Here is a 17644-nt window from a genome sequence, read left to right as displayed (position 1 = left end):
AAAAACTAGACTGAACTATGTAAAAAACAATGACACCAGACTACAGACCTACCCAGGACTGCATAAAGTGCACAAAACAGTGCAGGCATTACAATAAATAATAAACAGGACAATAGGACAGTAAAGTGTCAGTCCAGGCTCTGGGTATTGAGGAGTCTGATAGCTTGGGTGAAGAAACTGTTACATAGACAGACGACTATAGAGGCCATTTTGTAGGGTATGTTTAAAGTGATGGTTGATAGGTTCTTGATTAGTAAGGACATCAAAGGTTATGGGGAGAAAGCAGGAGAATGGGGTTGAGATGGGTAATAAATCACCCATGATGAAATGGCAGAACAGACTTGATGGGCCAAACAGCCTAATTCTTCTCTTACGTCTTAACTGGGTGTGTAACTTTTACTATAGAAACTTGACAGGGGATAACAGATCAGGGTGAAAAGCCTCCAACAGAGAGAATATAGATGTTGATTCTCTGTAAATAATGAATCCTCTATCAATACATCATACCAGAAGCAAAGATTAAAGACCATCAGATATACACCAGCCACATATACTGGTCACTAATAATGTCTGCCCTGGTCTTATTATAAACGTCATTTTTGCACAAAACCATATTTAGGGTATAGTTGATACTACCCTTTTAACCAAAATCAGATGTAGCTAAGATACAAGGCGTCAGTTTTCCTGCAGTGAAAAGCCACTAATACTGGGCTGAAACATTTGTGTGAACACTTGGTGCTTGCTTGTTCACAGTGACAAAGACTCATTGCATTGCACGTTCTGTTTAATTATGTAACATTAGTCACCACATATCAGATAGTGAATGGACTAAAACTAGATTTAACATTTAACATGTATTTTTCTTTAAATGGAGAAAAGTATTACCATATTAGCTTCTGATATATGGTCAATACTGGCAACTTCTATTGCCAATGCTATGTTCAAAGGAGGTCCTGTGTGTAAAACACAAAGTACAGCACTGAATTAAAGATTAATAGGTTTAAATATTATAGATTTGATTCAAATAAACATTAAATAAACAACATTTTATCTAGCCTACAGAAACTCAATCAGGAACACTACAGCAAACTAGAAAATCTGAATACGAGTGAGAATTATTAAGCGATAGAGTTATAAAACAGTACAGCACAGAAGTAGGCCTTTCAGCCACCTAGACTGTGCTGAACTATTATTCTGCCTCATCCCATCAACCTGCACTAAGACCATAACCCTTCATAGTTCTCCCATCCATGTATTTATCCAAATTTCTCTTTAGTGTTGAAATCGAACCCACGTCCATCACTTCCGCTGGGAGCTCATTCAACACTCACCCCACCCTCTGAGTAAAGAAGATGGTACATGGAGGTTAGAAAATAGAGGGCTATGGGTAACTCTAGGTAATTTCTAAAATAAGTACATGTTTGGCACGACATCGTGGGCTGAAGGGCCTGTATTGTGTTGTAGGTTTTCTATAGAACCATAGAACACTACAGAACAGTACAGGCCCTTCAGCCCTCCATGTTGTGCCGACTCATATAATCCTTAAAAAAAGTACTAAACCCACACTAACCTATAACCCTCCATTTTTCTTTCATCTATGTGCCTGTCCAAGAGGCTCTTAAATATCCCTAATGTTTTAGCCTCCACCACCATCCCTGGCAAGTCATTCCAGGCACTCACAACTCTGTGTGTAAAAAACTTACCCCTGATGTCTCCCCTAAACTTCCCTCCCTTAATTTTGTACATATGCCCTCTTGTGTTTGCTATTGGTGCCCTGGGAAACAGGTACTGACTATCTACCCTATCTATGTCTCTCATAATCTTGTAGACCTCTATCAAGTCCCCTCTCATTCTTCTACGCTCCAAAGAGAAAAGTCCCAGCTCTGCTAACCTTGCTTCATATGACCATTATGACCATTGCTTTCATAACCATTATGAAAAAGATACCCCCTTGTTTCCTTTAAACATTTCACCTTTCACCCTTAACCCATTACCTCACCATTACCCTCATAATTTTGTATATTTCTATTAAATCTCCCCTCATTCTCCAACACTCGAGGGAATGAAGTCCTAACCTATTCAACCTTTCCTTGTAACTCAGGACCTCAAGTCCTAGCAACAAGCATGCAAAAGCAGATTATAAATGTTTAGGAATACACACAAAATGCTGGAGAAACTGAGCAGCTTAAGCAGCATCTATAGAGAGGAATAAACAGTCCACGTTTCAAGCCAAGGCCCCTCATCAGGGTAAATATTTATACCTATGCTACAGTGATCATCAAGGTCTCATTGCTATCACTTGGGCTCAGTGATACAAGTGACAATGATTCCATTACATTGTTCACTTAACTCTCATTGAGTCAGAGAATTACAGCACAGAAACAGGCCCTTCAACCCATCTAGTCCATGCTGAAAACATTTAAACTGCCTACTCCCATCAACCTGAACCAGGAACATAGACTTCCATACCCTTATCATTCATGTACCTATCCAAACTACTCTTAAATGTTGAAATTTCATGGAGCACTTGTGCTGGCATCTCATTCCACATTGTCGTGACTCTCTGAGGGAAGAAGTTTCCCCTCATGTTCCCCTTAAAATTCTCACTTTTCACTGTTAAGAATGACCTTTGCTTGTAGTCCCTGCCAACCTCAGGGGAAAAAGCCTGCTTGCATTTACCCTATCTATACCCCTCATAATTTTGTATACCTATATCAAATCTCCTCTCAATCATCTATATTCTAAAGAGTACAGTCCTAACCTATTCAATCTTTCCTTATAACTCAGGTCCTCCAGACTCAGCAACATCCTTGTAAATTTCCTCTGCAATCTTTCAACCTCGTTTACATTTTTTCCTGTAGGTAGTTGACCAAAACTCCACACAATTCTCCAAATTAGGCCCCACCAATTTCTTACACAACTTCAACATACATCCCATCTCCTGTACTCTATACCATATAACCATATAACAATCACAGCATGGAAACAGGCCATCTCGGCCCTCCTAGTCCATACCAAACTCTTAATCTCACCTAGTCCCACCTACCCGCACTCAGCCCATAACCCTCCACTCCTTTCCTGTCCATATACCTATCCAATTTTACCTTAAATGACACAACTGAACTGGCCATTGATTTATACATTGATTTATGAAGGCCAATGTGTCAAAAGCTTTCTTTACAACCCTGTTTACCTGTGACACCTTTTTCAACAAATTGTGGACCTGTATTCCCACATACCTTTGTTCTATCACAATCCTCATTACCCTACCACATGCTGTGTGAAATCTACCCCGACTGGTCCTACCAAAGTGCAAGACCTCTCACTTGCTGCATTAAATTCCATCTGTATTTTTCAGCCCATTATTCCAGCTGATGCAGATCCCTCTGCAAGAATTGATAGTCTTATTGACTATCCACTACATTCCCAGAGCAGGTGTCATCTGCAAATTTGCCGATCCAGTTAACCATATTATCATCCAGATCGTTGATATAAGTGACAAACTACAAAACACCCAGTACTAATCCCTGAGGCACAACACTGGTCACAGGCCTCCAGTGTGAGAGGCAACCCTCTACTACCACTCTCAGGCTTCTCCCACAAAGACAATGTCTAATCTAATTTACTACCTCATCCTGAATGCCAAGAATCTGTACCCACACAGGACCTTGTCAAATACCTTACTAAAGTCCATATAGACAACATCCACTGCCTTGCCTTCATCCACTTTCCTGGTAACTAGAACATAGAACATAAAATAGTACAGCACAGTATAGGCCTTTTGGCTCAGAATGTTGTGCTGATCCTTAAACCCTGCCTCCCATATATCCACCCACCTTAAATCCCTCCATATACCTGTCTAGTTGTCTCTTAAATTTCACTATTGTATCTGTCTCCACCACTGACTCAGGCAGTGCATTCCACACACCAACCACTCTCTGAGTAAAAAAACCTTCCTCTAATATCCCCCTTGAACTTTCCACCCCTTACCTTAAAGCCATGTCCTCTTGTATTGAGCAGTGGTGCCCTGGGGAAGAGGTGCTGGCTGTCCACTCTATCTATTCCTCTTAATATCTTGTACACCTCTATCATGTCTCCTCTCATCCTCCTTTTCTCAAAAGAGTAAAGCTAGCTCCCTTAATAACCATATAACCATATAACAATCACAGCACAGAAACAGGCCATCTCGGCCCTCCTAGTCCGCGCCGAACTCTTAATGTTACCTAGTCCCACCTACCCACACTCAGCCCATAATCCTCCACTCCTTTCCTGTCATAATCACTGATCATAATGCATATTCTCTAAACCAGGCAGCATCCTGGTAAATCTCCTCTGTACCCTTTCCAATGCTTCCACATCCTTCCTACAGTGAGGCGAACAGAACTGGACACAGTATTTCAAGTGTGGCCTAACCAGAGTTTTATAGAGCTGCATCATTACCTCGCTACTCTTAAACTCTATCCCTCGACTTATGAAAGTTAACACCCCATAAGCTTTCTTAACTATCTTATCTACCTGTGAGTCAATTTTCAGGGATTTGTGGGCATGTACCCCGAGATCCCTCTGCTCCTCCACACGACCAAGTATCCTGCCATTTACTTTGTACTCTGCCTTGGAGTTTGACCTCCAAAGTGTACTACCTCACACTTCTCCGGGTTGAACTCCATCTGCCAGTTCTCAAACCACTTCTGCATCCTATCATCCCTGCATCCTAATGTCTCTCTGCAATCTTCAACAATTATCTACACTATCAACAACACCACCAACCTTTGCGTCGTCTGCAAACTTGCCAACCCACCCTTCTACCCCCACATTCAGGTCGTTAATAAGAATCATGAAAATTAGGGGTCCTAGAACCAATCCTTGTGAGACATCACTAGTCACAACCCTCCAATCTGAATGTACTCCCTCCACCATGACCCTCTGCTTTCTGCAGGCAAGCCAATTCTGAGTCCACCTGGTCAAACTTCCCTGGATCCCATGCCTTCTGACTTTCTGAATAAGCCTACCGTGTGGAACCTCGTCAAATGCCATACTAAAACCTGTGTAGATCACATCCACTGTACTACCCTCATCTATATACCTAGTCACCTCCTCAAAGAACTCTAACAGGCTTGTTAGACACGATCTGCCCTTCACAAAGCCATGCTGACTGTCCCTGATCAGACCATGATTCTCTAAATGCCTATAGATCCTATCTCTAAGTATCTTTTCCAACAGCTTTCCTACCACAGACGTAAGGCTCACTGGTCTATAATTACCTGGACTATCCCTACTACCTTTTTTGAACAAGGGGACAGCATTCACCTCCCTCCAATCCTCTGGTACCATTCCTGTGGACAATGAGGACGTAAAAATCCTAGCCAGAGGCTCAGCAATCTCTTCCCTCGCTTCGTGGAGCAGCCTGGGGAATATTCTGCCAGGCCCCGGGAACTTATCTGTCCTAATGCATTTTAACAACTCCAACACCTCCTCTCCCTTAATATCAACATGCTCCAGAACATCAACCTCACTCATATTGTCCTCACCATCATCAAGGTCCCTCTCATTGGTGAATACCGAAGAGAAGTATTCATTGAGGACCTCGCTCACTTCCACACCCTCTAGGCACATCTTCCCACTTTTATCTCTAATCGGTCCTACCTTCACTCCTGTCATCCTTCTCTTCTTCACATAATTGAAGAATGCCTTGGGGTTTTCCCTTACCCTACTTGCCAAGGCCTTCTCATGCCCCCTTCTTGCTCTCCTCAGCCCCTTCTTAAGCTCCTTTCTTGCTGCACTATATTTCTCAATAGACCCATCTGATCCTTGCTTCCGAAACCTCATGTATGCTGCCTTCTTCCACCTGACTAGATTTTCCACCTCACTTGTCACCCATGGTTCCTTCACCCTACCATTCTTTATCTTCCTCACTGGGACAAATTTATCCCTAACATCCTGCAAGAGATCCTTAAATATCGACCACATGTCCATAGTACATTTCCCTGCAAACATCATCCCCATTCACACCCGCAAGTTCTAGCCTCTTAGCCTCATAATTTGCCCTTACCCAATTAAAAAATTTTCTGTCCTCTCTGATTCTATCCTTTTCCATGATAATGCTAAAGGCTAGGGAGTGGTGGTCACTGTCCCCCAGATGCTCACCCACTGAGAGATCTGTGACCTGACCTGGTTCATCACCTAATACTAGATCTAGTATGGCATTCCCCCTAGTTGGCCTGTCAACATACAGGGACAGGAATCCGTCCTGGACACACTTAACAAACTCTGCCCCATCTAAACCATTAGAATTAATCAGGTGCCAATCAATATTAGGCACGACTAACTACATCTGAACTGGAGGGGGACAAATATTCTTGCAGGCAGGTTTGCTAGAGAGGCTCCAGTGGATTTAAACTCGATATGAGGGGGGAGGGGAACCAGAGTGTAGGAACAGATGTATGGGAGAAGGAAGAAAAAGAAGACAGTAAAGTTCTTTGTACTGTTAGAGATAAACAGAGAGGAAGAGGTGGAGAATTTCTTAAATGCATTTATTTTAATGCTAGGAGCAATGTAAGAAAGGTGGATGAGTTTAGAGCATCGACTGATATCTAGAAATATGATGTCGTAGCTATTAGTGAAACATGGTTGCAGGAGGGGTGTGATTGGCAACTAAATATTCCTGGATTTTGTTGCTTCAGGTGTGATAGAATTGGAGGAACAAGAGGGGGAGGTGTTGCATTGCTTGTTAGAGAAAATATTACAGCAGTACTCTGGCAGGATAGATTAGGGGGCTCGTCTAGGCAGACTATTTGGGTGGAATTGAGGAAAGGTGTAGTAACACTTATAGGGGTGTATAATAGACCACCTAATGGGGAGCGAGAATTGGAGGAGCAAATTTGCAAGGAGATCGCAGATATTTGTAGTAAGCACGGGGTTGTGATTGTGGGAGATTTTAATTTTCCACACATAGACTGGGAAGCCCATACTGTAAAAGGGATACACACAAAATGCTGGTGGAACACAGCAGGCCAGGCAGCATCTTTTCAGTTAGTCCTGACGAAAGGTCTCGGCCCGAAATGTTGACAGTGCTTCTCCTATAGATGCTGCCTGGCCTACTGTGTTCCACCAACATTTTGTGTGTGTTGCTTGAATTTCCAGCATCTGCAGATTTCCTTGTTTTTGCCTGTAAAAGGGATGGATGGTTTGGAGTTTGTAAAATGTGTGCAGGATAGTTTTTTGCAGCAATACATAGAGGTGCCGACCAGAGAAGGGGCAGTGTTGGATCTTCTGTTAGGGAATGAAATAGGTCAGGTGACGGAGGTATGTGTTGGGGAGCACTTCGGGTCCAGTGATTACAATGCCATTAGTTGCAATAAAATTATGGGGAAGGAAAAGACCGAACCCAGGGTTGAGATTTTTGATTGGAGAAAGGCTAACTTTGAGGAGTTGGGAAAGGATTTAGAAGGAGTGGATTGGGACAATTTGCTTTATGGGAAGGATGTAATAGAGAAATGGAGGTCATTTAAAGGTGAAATATTGAGGGTACAGAATCTTTATGTTCCTGTTAGGTTGAAAGGAAAGGTTAAAAGTTTGAGAGAGCCATGGTTTTCAAGGGATATTGGAAACTTGGTTAGGAAAAAGAGAGATGTCTACAATAAATATAGGCAGCAAGGAGTAAATGAGGTGCTTGAGGAATATAAAGAATGTAAGAAGAATCTTAAGAAAGAAATTAGAAAAGCTAAAAGAAGTTACAAGGTTGCTTTGGCAAGTAAAGTGAAAATATATCCGAAGGGTTTCTACAGTTATATTAATAACAAAAGGATAGTGAGGGATAAAATTGGTCCCTTAGAGAATCAGAGTGGACAGCTATGTGTGGAGCCAAAAGAGATGGGGGAGATTTTGAACAATTTCTTTTCTTCGGTATTCACTAAGGAGAAGGATATTGAATTGTGTAAGGTAAGGGAAAGAAGTAGGGAAGTTATGGAAACTATGACAATTAAAGAGGAGGAAGTACTGGTGCTTTTAAGGAATATAAAGGTGGATAAATCTCCAGATCCTGACAGGATATTCCCCAGGACCTTGAGGGAAGTTAGTGTAGAAATAACAGGGGCTCTGACAGAAATATTTCAAATGTCATTAGAAACAGGGATGGTGCCGGAGGATTGGTGTATTGCTCATGTGGTTCCATTGTTTAAAAAGGGTTCTAAGAGTAAATCTATCAATTATAGGCCTGTCAGTTTGACGTCAATGGTGGATAAATTAATGGAAAGTATTCTTAGAGATGGTATATATAATTATCTGGATAGACAGGGTCTGATTAGGAACAGTCAGCATGGATTTGTGCATGGAAGGTCGTGTTTGACAAATTGAATTTTTTGAAGAGGTTATGAGGAAAGCTGACGAAGGTAAAGCGGTGGATGTTGTCTAAATGGACTTCAGCAAGGCCTTTGACCAGGTTCCGCATGGAAGGTTAGTTAGAAAGGTTCAATCGTTAGGTATTAACACTGAAGTAGTAAAATGGATTCAACAGTGGCTGGATGGGAGATTCCAGAGAGTAGTGGTGGATAACTGTTTGTCAGGTTGGAGGCCGATGACTAACGGCGTGCCTCAGGGATCTGTACTGGGTTCAATGTTGTTTGTCATATACATTAATGATCTGGATAATGTGGTGGTAAATTGGATTAGAGGGTTAGGGTTAGGGTTAAATTGGATTTTGGTATGCTGGCCTTTATAAATCAGAGCATTTATAAAGAGCATATAAACGGAGACATGAAGAGCATATAAATGGAGACATGACTGCAGGGAGATCAGACCTGGGAAATGAATGTACAAGGGTATACGTGCTATCGTAGGGCCAGAAATGTGGGCAGAGGGGTGGGGTAGCCCTGTTGGTGAGTAATGAGATTCAGTCCTTTGCAAGGGGGGACATAGGATCAGGAGAAGTAGAGTCTGTGTGGATAGAACTGAGGAACAGTAAGGGCAAAAAGACCCTAACAGGTGTTGTCTACAGGCCCCCAAACAGTAGCATGGATAATGGGTGCAAGTTGAATAGGGAGTTAACATTGGCATGTGGCAAAGGTAATGTTGCAGTAGTTATGGGGGATTTCAACATGCAGGTGAACTGGGAGAATCAGGTTGGTGCTGGACCCCAGGATAGGGAGTTTGTAGAGTGCCTACAGGATGCATTCTTGGAACAGCTTGTACGAGAGCCGACCAGGGACAAGGCTATTCTGGATTTAGTGTTGTGTAATGGACAGGATTTGATAAGCGATCTTGAAGTAAAGGAGCCATTAGGAGGTAGTGAAAAGAAAGAAGATAGTTAAGAACAATGTTGGGCCCTTGAAGAATGAATTGGGTGAAATTGTTATGGGAAACAGAGAAATGGCAGAAGAATTTAATATGTACTTTAGATCTGGCTTCACTAGGGAAGACACAAGCAATCTCCCAGATGTATGGATGGGCCAAGGACATAGGGTAACAGAGGAAATGAAACAGATTGACATTAAGAAGGAAACGGTGATGAGTAGACTGATGGGACTGAAGGCTAATAAATCCCCAGGTCCAGATGGTCTGCATCCTAGGGTACTAAAGGAGGTGGCTGTTGCATTGGTAATCATTTTCCAATGTTCCTTAGATTCAGGATCAGTTCCTGAGGATTGGAGAATGGTTAATGTTATCCCACTTTTTAAGAAAGGAGGGAGAGAGAAAACAGAACTATCGTCCTGTCAGCCTAACATCAGTCGTGGGGAAGATGCTAGAGTCCATTATTAAAGATGAAATAGTGGCATATCTAGATGGCAGTGATAGGATTGGGCCGAGCCAGCATGGATTTACCAACGGCAAATCATGCTTGACTAATCTATTGGAGTTTTTCGAGGATGTAACCAGGATATGGGGACAAGGCAGGAACTGGGTCTTGATAGTAGATGATCAGCCATGATCTCAGAATGGTGGTGTAGGCTCGAAGGGCCGAATGGTCTACTTCTACACCTATTGTCTATTGTCATTGAGTAAAGGAGTTGGGATGTAATGATGTAATGACTACCTGACGAAGGGTCTTGGCCTGAAACGTCGACAGCGCTTCTCCCTACAGATGCGGCCTGGCCTGCTTTGTTCCACCAGTATTTTGTGTGTGTTACTAGAACATTACTTGGGTTTCAGCACCTAAGTTACAGGGAAAGGTTGAACAAGTTAGGTCTTTATTCTTTGCAGCGTAGAAGGTTGAGGGGGGACTTGATAGAGGTATTTAAAATTATGAGGGGGATAGATAGAGTTGACGTGGATAGGCTTTTTCCATTGAGAGTGGGGGAGATTCAAACAAGAGGACAATGAGTTGTGAGTAAGGGGGCAAAAGTTTAAGGGTAACACGAGGGAAAATTTCTTTACTCAGAGTGTGGTAGATGTGTGGAATGAGCTTCCAGTAGAAGTGGCAGAGGCAGGTTCGGTATTGTCATTTAAAGTAAAATTGGATAGGTATATGGACAGGAAAGGAATGGAGGGTTATGGGCTGAGTGCAGGCCAGTGGGACTGGGTGAGAGTAAGCATTCGGCATGGACTAGAAGGGCCAAGATGGCCTGTTTCCATGCTCTAATTGTTATATGGTTATACAATTTAAAGTCACCCATGATAATAACCCTGTTATTTTTGCACCTTTCCAAAATCTGCCTCCCAATCTGCTCCTCGGTATCTCTGCTGCTACCAGGTGGCCAGGGGGCCTATAGAATACTCCTAATAGAGTAACTGCTCCCTTCCTATTCCTGACTTCCACCCATACTGATTCAAAAGAGGATCCTGCTACATTACCCACCCTTTCTGTAGCTGTAATAGTATCCCTGACCAGTAATGCCACCTCCGCCCCTTCCCCCCCATCCCTTTTAAAGCACTGAAATCCAGGAATATTGAGAATCTATTCCTGTCCTGGTGCCAGCCAAATCTCTGTAATGTAACTTCCTCAAAACATTCTGTAAGATTGGTTAGACATGACCTGCCATGCATGAAACCATGCTGATAACCTTAATTAGTCTAGGTCTATCCAAATACTTATATATCCTGTCCTTTAGAATGCCTTCCTATAACTTTCCCACAACTGCTGTTAGACTCAATGGCCTATAATTTCCTGGTTTCTGTCTATAGACAATAGACAATAGGTGCAGGAGTAGGCCAATTGGCCCTTCGAACCAGCACGGCCATTCAATGTGATCATGGCTGATCATCCACCATCAGTAACCCATTCCTGCCTTCTCCCTATATCCCTTGACTCCACTATCTTTAAGAGCTCTATTTAACTCTTTCTTGAAAGCATCCAGAGAATTGGCCTCCACTGCCTTCTGAGGCAGAGCATTCCATAGACTCACAACTCTCTGGGTAAATAAGTTTTTCCTCAACTATGTTCTAAATGGGAACATGTCTCCTGCCTCTAGCATGTCCAATCCCTTAATAATATTATATGTTCCAATCAGATCCCCTCTCATCCTTCTAAATTCCAGTGTATACAAGCCCAGTCACTCTGATCTTTCAACATATGACAGTCCTGCCACCCCAGGAATCAACCTCGTGAACCTACACTGCACTGCCTCAATAGTAAGAATGTCCTTCCTCAAATTTGGAGACCAAAACTGCACACAATACTCCAGGTGTGGTCTCACCAGGGCCCTGTACAACTGCAGAAAGACCTCTTTGCTCCTATACTCAACTCCCCTTGTTATGAAGGCCAACATGTCATTAGCTTTCTTCACTGCCTGTTGTACCTGCATGCTTACTTTCAGTGACTGATGAACAAGGACACCTAGATCTCGTTGTACTTCTCCTTTTCCTAACTTGACACCATTCAGATAGTAATCTGCCTTCCTGTTCATGCCACCAAAGTGGATAACCTCACATTTATCCACATTAATCTGCATCTGCCATGCATCTTCCCACTCTCCCAACCTGTCCAAGTCTCCCTGCATTCTCCTAACATCCTGCTCATATTTCACACTGCCATCCAGCTTTGTGTTATCTGCAAATTTGCTAATGATACTTTTAATCCCTTCATCTAAATCATTAATGTATATTGTAAATAGCAGTGGTCCCAGCACCGAGCCTTGTGGTACCCCACTAGTCACTGCCTGCCATGCTGAAAAGGACCCGTTAATTCCTACTCTTTGTTTCCTGTCTACCAACCAATTTTCTATCCATGTTAGTACCCTACCTCCAATACCACGTGCTCTAATTTTGCCCACTAATATCCTATGTGGGACCTTATCAAAGGCTTTCTGAAAGTCCAGGTACTCGACATCCACTGGCTCTCCCTTGTCCATTTTCATAGTTACATCCTCAAAAAACTCCAGAAGATTAGTCAAGCATGATTTCCCCTTTGTAAATCCATGCTGACTTGGACTGATCATGTTACTGCTATCCAAATGTGCTGTTATTTCATCTTTTATAATTTTATAATCTAGCATCTTCCCCACCACTGATGTCAGGCTAACTGGTCTATAATTCCCTGTTTTCTCTCTCCCTCCTTTCTTAAAAAGTGGGATAACACTAGCTACCCTCCAATCCTCAGGAACTGATCCTGAATCTATAGAACATTGGAAAATGATTACCAATGTGTCCATGACTTCCAGAGCCACCTCCTTAAGTACCCTGGGATGCAGACCATCAGGCCCTGGGGATTTATCAGCCTTCAGTCCCAACACTATTTTTTGCCTAATGTGAATATCCTTCATTTCCTCCATTACCCTAGATCCTCTGGCTACTATTACATCTGGGAGATTGTCTGTGTCTTCCTTAGTGAAGACAGATCCAAAGTACCTGTTCAGTTCATTTGCCTTTTCCTTGTTCTCCATTATAAATTCACCCATTTCTGCCTTTCTGCCCAACTTTGGTCTTAACTAATTTTTTCCTCTTCACATACCTAAAGAAGCTTTTACTATCCTCCTTTATATTCTTGGCTAGCTTACCTACGTACCTCATCTTTTCTCCCCATATTGCCTTTTTAGTAATCTTCTGTTGCTCTTTAAAAGTTTCCCAATCCTCTGGCTTCCTGCTCATCTTTGCTATGTTATACTTCTTTTTTTATTTTTATACTGTCCTTGACTTCCCTTGTCAGCCACGGTCGCCCCCTACTCCCCTTAGAATCTTTCTTTCTCTTTGGAATGAACTGATCCTGCACCTTCTGTATTATTTCCAGAAATACTTGCCATTGTTGTTCCACTGTCATCCCTGCTAGGGTATCTTTCCTGTCAACTTTGGCTAGTTTCCCCCTCATGGCTCCTTAGTCCCCTTTGTTCAACTGTAATACTGACGCTTCTGATTTTCCCTTGTCCCTCTCAAATTGTAGATTAAAACTTATCATATTATGGTCACTACCTCCTAATGGCTCCTTTACCTCGAGTTCCCTTATCAAATCCAGTTCATTACACAGCACTAGATCCAGAATTGCCTTCTCCCTGGTAGGCTCCAGTACAAGCTGCTCTAAGAATCCATCTCGGAGGCACTCCACAAACTCTCTTTCTTGGGGTCCAGTACCATTCTGATTCTCCCAGTCTATCTGCATGTTGAAATCCCCCATTACGACTGTAGCATTACCTTTGTGACATGCTAATTTCAGCTCTTGATTCAACTTGCACCCTATATCCAGGCTACTATTTGGGGGCCTGTAGATAACTCCCATTAGGGTCTTTTTGCCCTTACAATTTCTCAGTTCTATCCATACTGACTCTACATCTCCTGATTCTATGTCACCCCTCGCAAGGGGCTGAATTTCATTCCTCACTGGCAGAGCCACCCTTCTGCCCACCTGTCTGTCCTTTCGATAGGACGTATACCCTTGAATATTTATTTCCCAGCCCTGGCTCTCTTACAGCCATGTCTGTTATTCCTACAAGATCATACTTGCCAATTTCCAACTGAGCCTCAAGCTCATCCACTTTATTTCTTATACTTCGTGCATTCATATATAATACTTTTAATCCATTACTCCCCCTGCTTTTCACATCAATCCCTATTGCACTTGGCCATACTCTCCGATCCCTTCCTGAGCTTTCTGCCCCATCAATTCTGTTGTCTTTCTTAACTTTTCTTATTCTCTCTTTCCCTTTGACTCCATCCTTATATTTCCAGCTCGTCTCCTCCCCCCCCCCCCAACTTATTAGTTTAAACACACCTGTGTAGCAGTGGCAAACTTACCTGCCAGAATGCTGGTCCCCTGTCTGTTAGGGTGCAACCCATCCCTTTTGTACAATCCGTCCTTACCCCAAAACAGATCCCAGTGGTCTAAGAATCTAAAACCCTGCTTGCTGCACCAGCTCCTCAGCCACACATTGAGATCCCATATCTCTGTTCCTGCCCTCACCAGCACAAGCAACTGGAAGCAAACCGGAGATAACCACCCCGGAGGTCCTGCTTTTCAGCCTTCTTCCGAGTTCTCTGAAGTCAAGCTGCAGAACTTCTTTCCTCTTCTTCCCAACGTCATTTGTGCCGACATCAGTATCACTTCCGGCTGTTCACCCTCACCCTTGAGGATGCCCTGCAACTGGTCCGTGACATCCTGGATCCTGGCACCAGGGAGGCAACACACCATCGTTAAATCCCGCCTGTTACCTCAGAAACCCCTTTCTGTACCTCTCACTATGGAATCCCCTACTACCACGGCTCTGCCTGACGTCTGTCTCTTCAGCTTTGCTTCAGTGCCAATTTTTGACTTGCAGACCTGTCTGCCACTCAGACTGGCAGTGTCGTCTGTCCCAACAGCTTCCAAGAGGGTGAACCTGTTTTCAAGAGGCACATCCCCCGGGGTCTTCTGTACTTCAAGCACCCATCCCTTCCTCATGGTCGCCCCTCTTTTCTCCTCCGGTATCTTTGGTGTAATGATCTTGCTGTAGGTCCTGTCCAGAAAACTCTCGTTTCCCCGGATGAACCTGAGGTTATCCAATTGCCTCTCCAGTGTCCAGCACAGTCCTTCAGGAGCTGAACCTGGACACACTTTTCACAGTTGTAGCAGCCGGAGGCACCATCAGTGTCCCTGGCCTCTCACATCAGGCAAGAATCACACTGAATCAGTTTACCTGTCATCTCTTCACCAGCTCTCACCCTCTCCAACTGTGGCGTAGTCTCCTCCTTCAGCCTCCTCGCCAAAGACTTGCACTTTCCTCACAACACACTTCCCTCGACAAGGCCACTCCCCGAGTCATAGCCACAAAGCTCCACTCTTTTACTGGCCCACACACTCACTGGCTGCTTTCCACTGTTTAGAGCCTTTTTTTAAACAGTGGATCAACATTGACTTTTCTGCAGTCCTCTGGTACCTCTCCTGTCACTAAGGAAGTTTTAAATAACTCTGCTAGGGCCCTGGAAATTTCTGCATTTGCCTTCCATAGGATCTGAGGGAATACCTTGTCAGGGCCTCTGGATTTATCCACCCTGATATGCCTCAGGGTAGCAAATACCTCCTCCTCATAATCTGTACAGGGCCCATGAAGTTGATGTCTATAGACTCTGTATTTGTCTCCTGAGTAAATACAGATGCAAAGAATGCATTTGAAATCTCCCCCACCTGCTTTGGCTCCACACATAGATCACCATTCTGGTCTTCCAGAGAACAAATTTCATCCCTTGCAGTCCTTTTGCTCCTAACATATATGAAAAGTCCCTTAGGATTCTCTTTCATCTTGTCTGCTAGAAAAACTTCATGCCTTCTTTTAGCCTTTCTCATTTCTTTCTTAAAAGTTCTCTTGTAATTCTTGTACTACATAAGCACCTCATTTGTTCCTACTTGCCTATATCTACTATGCACCTCCTTTTTTCTCTTTACCAGGGACACAATACCTCTTGAAAACAAAGGTTCTCTATACTTGTTATATTTACCTTCTATTCCAAAAGACACATATAAGCTTTGTACTCTCAAAATGTCATTTTTGTAAGGCCTCCCACTTTCCAAGTATGGCATTGTACCCACTGGATACAAAGTATTCCCCAACACAAACTTCTGTCACCTTCCCTGTCTCATTCCCTAATAGCAGATCCAACATCACACATTCTCTCATTAGGACTTCTACGTATTGATTAAGGAAACTTTCCTGAACACTTTTGATAAGCTGTATTTCATCTAGTCCTTTTAGAGTATGGAATTCCCAGTCAATATATGAAAAGTTAAAATCACCTACGATAACAACCTTATTTTTCTTGCACCAGTCTGAAATCTCTATACAAATTTGCTTCTCTAGATCCCTAGGACCGTTGGGTGGTCTGTAATATAGCTGCACTAATGTGGTCATACCTTTCTTACTTCTTAGTTCTATCCATAATGCCTCACTAATCGAGTACTCCAATCTGTCCTGATGGAGTACTGCTGTGATATTTCCCCTGACTAGTAATGTCACTCCTCCTCCTTTAATCGTTCCCATTCTGTCACGTCTTAAACAATAGAACCCTGGAATGTTGAGCTGCCAGACCTGCCCCTCTTGTAACCAAGTCTCACATCATAATTCCAGGTATTGATTCTGAGCTTATCTTCCTTTCCTACGATACTTCATGCACTGAAATATACGAAGCTCAGGACACTGTTGCACCATATTCAACATATTGACTCCTGACTTTGTCTGAGGTCTTACCAACATCTGCCTTCCTAACATTTCCACCAACTGTTCTGGCACTCTGGTTTCTATCCCCCTATCTCTAGTTTAAACCCCACCATGCAGCTTTAACAATCCTTTCCCCAGGATATTAGTGTCCTCTGTTCTTCATCACCAGGTCAATCCTCTCTGGTGGTTTTGTTTATTCAATAAAACACCAGATAAAGATAAAGACTTTTACTTTTTGATCCTTAGTTTGAAATTTTATGTTTTTTCTGCCTTCATTCATTTCCTGATGTTTATTCATGGGCATGCTAGGAGAAATTACTCTTGGATATCTGTTATACCTTGGCAATAGAAGTTGTCTACAAGGACTTTAGCAAAGTATTTGACAAGGTCCTGAATGGGAGGTTGGTCAAGAAGGTTCAGTCATTCAACATTCAATATGAGGTAGTTAGTAAATTGGATTAGACATTGGCTTTGTGGGAGAAGCCAGAGAGTGAATGGATGCTTCTCTGACTGGAGGACTGTGACTAGTTGTGTGCTACAGGGATCGAGGCTGGGTCCTTAGATATTTGTCATTTATATCAATGATCCAGATAATAATGTGGTTAACTGGATGAGCAAATTTGCAGATGACTCCAAGTTTGGGGGTGTGGTGGACAGTGAGGAAGGCTATCATGGCTTGCAGAGGGAACTTTCCTGAACACATTTGACAATTTCTTGCCTTAAATAAGGTTGAAAGAGTACAGTGAAAATTTACAAGGATGCTGCCAGGTCTGGAGGGCCTGAATTATATTGAATAGGATGGGCTGTATTCCTTAGAACATATCAGCTGGAATAATGAGCAGACAAATAGCAGATGGAATTTAATGCAGGCAAGTGCAAGGCTTTGCACGTTGGTAGGACCATCTAATGTAGGTCTCATACAGTGAATGGTAGAACAAAGGGATCTGGGAATACAGGTCTATAATTCATTGAAAGTGGTGTCACATGTAGGTAGGGTTATTAAGCAAGCACATTAGCCTTCATAAATCAATGTACTGAATACAGGAGATGGGATGTTCTATAAAAGTTGTGTAAAATGTAGGTGAGACCTAATTTGG

The 17644-nt window shown here is 42.8% G+C and overlaps 1 protein-coding gene across 3 annotated transcripts in view; it reads right to left on the bottom strand.

Moving 5' to 3' along the window:
• gabrd (gamma-aminobutyric acid type A receptor subunit delta) overlaps window positions 1-17644 on the bottom strand; it is a 159767-nt gene that overhangs the window by 53571 nt on the left and 88552 nt on the right. For all 3 annotated transcript variants that reach the window (XM_059952438.1, XM_059952437.1, XM_059952439.1), the window contains one exon: window positions 886-953. In XM_059952438.1, coding sequence (XP_059808421.1) covers window positions 886-953 — 68 coding nt within the window. The remainder of the gene's footprint in view (window positions 1-885; window positions 954-17644) is intronic.

This window comes from Hypanus sabinus, chromosome 27 (assembly GCF_030144855.1).
Source record: "Hypanus sabinus isolate sHypSab1 chromosome 27, sHypSab1.hap1, whole genome shotgun sequence".
Classification (NCBI taxonomy): domain Eukaryota; kingdom Metazoa; phylum Chordata; class Chondrichthyes; order Myliobatiformes; family Dasyatidae; genus Hypanus; species Hypanus sabinus.
This window is presented reverse-complemented; position numbering and strand designations above follow the sequence as displayed.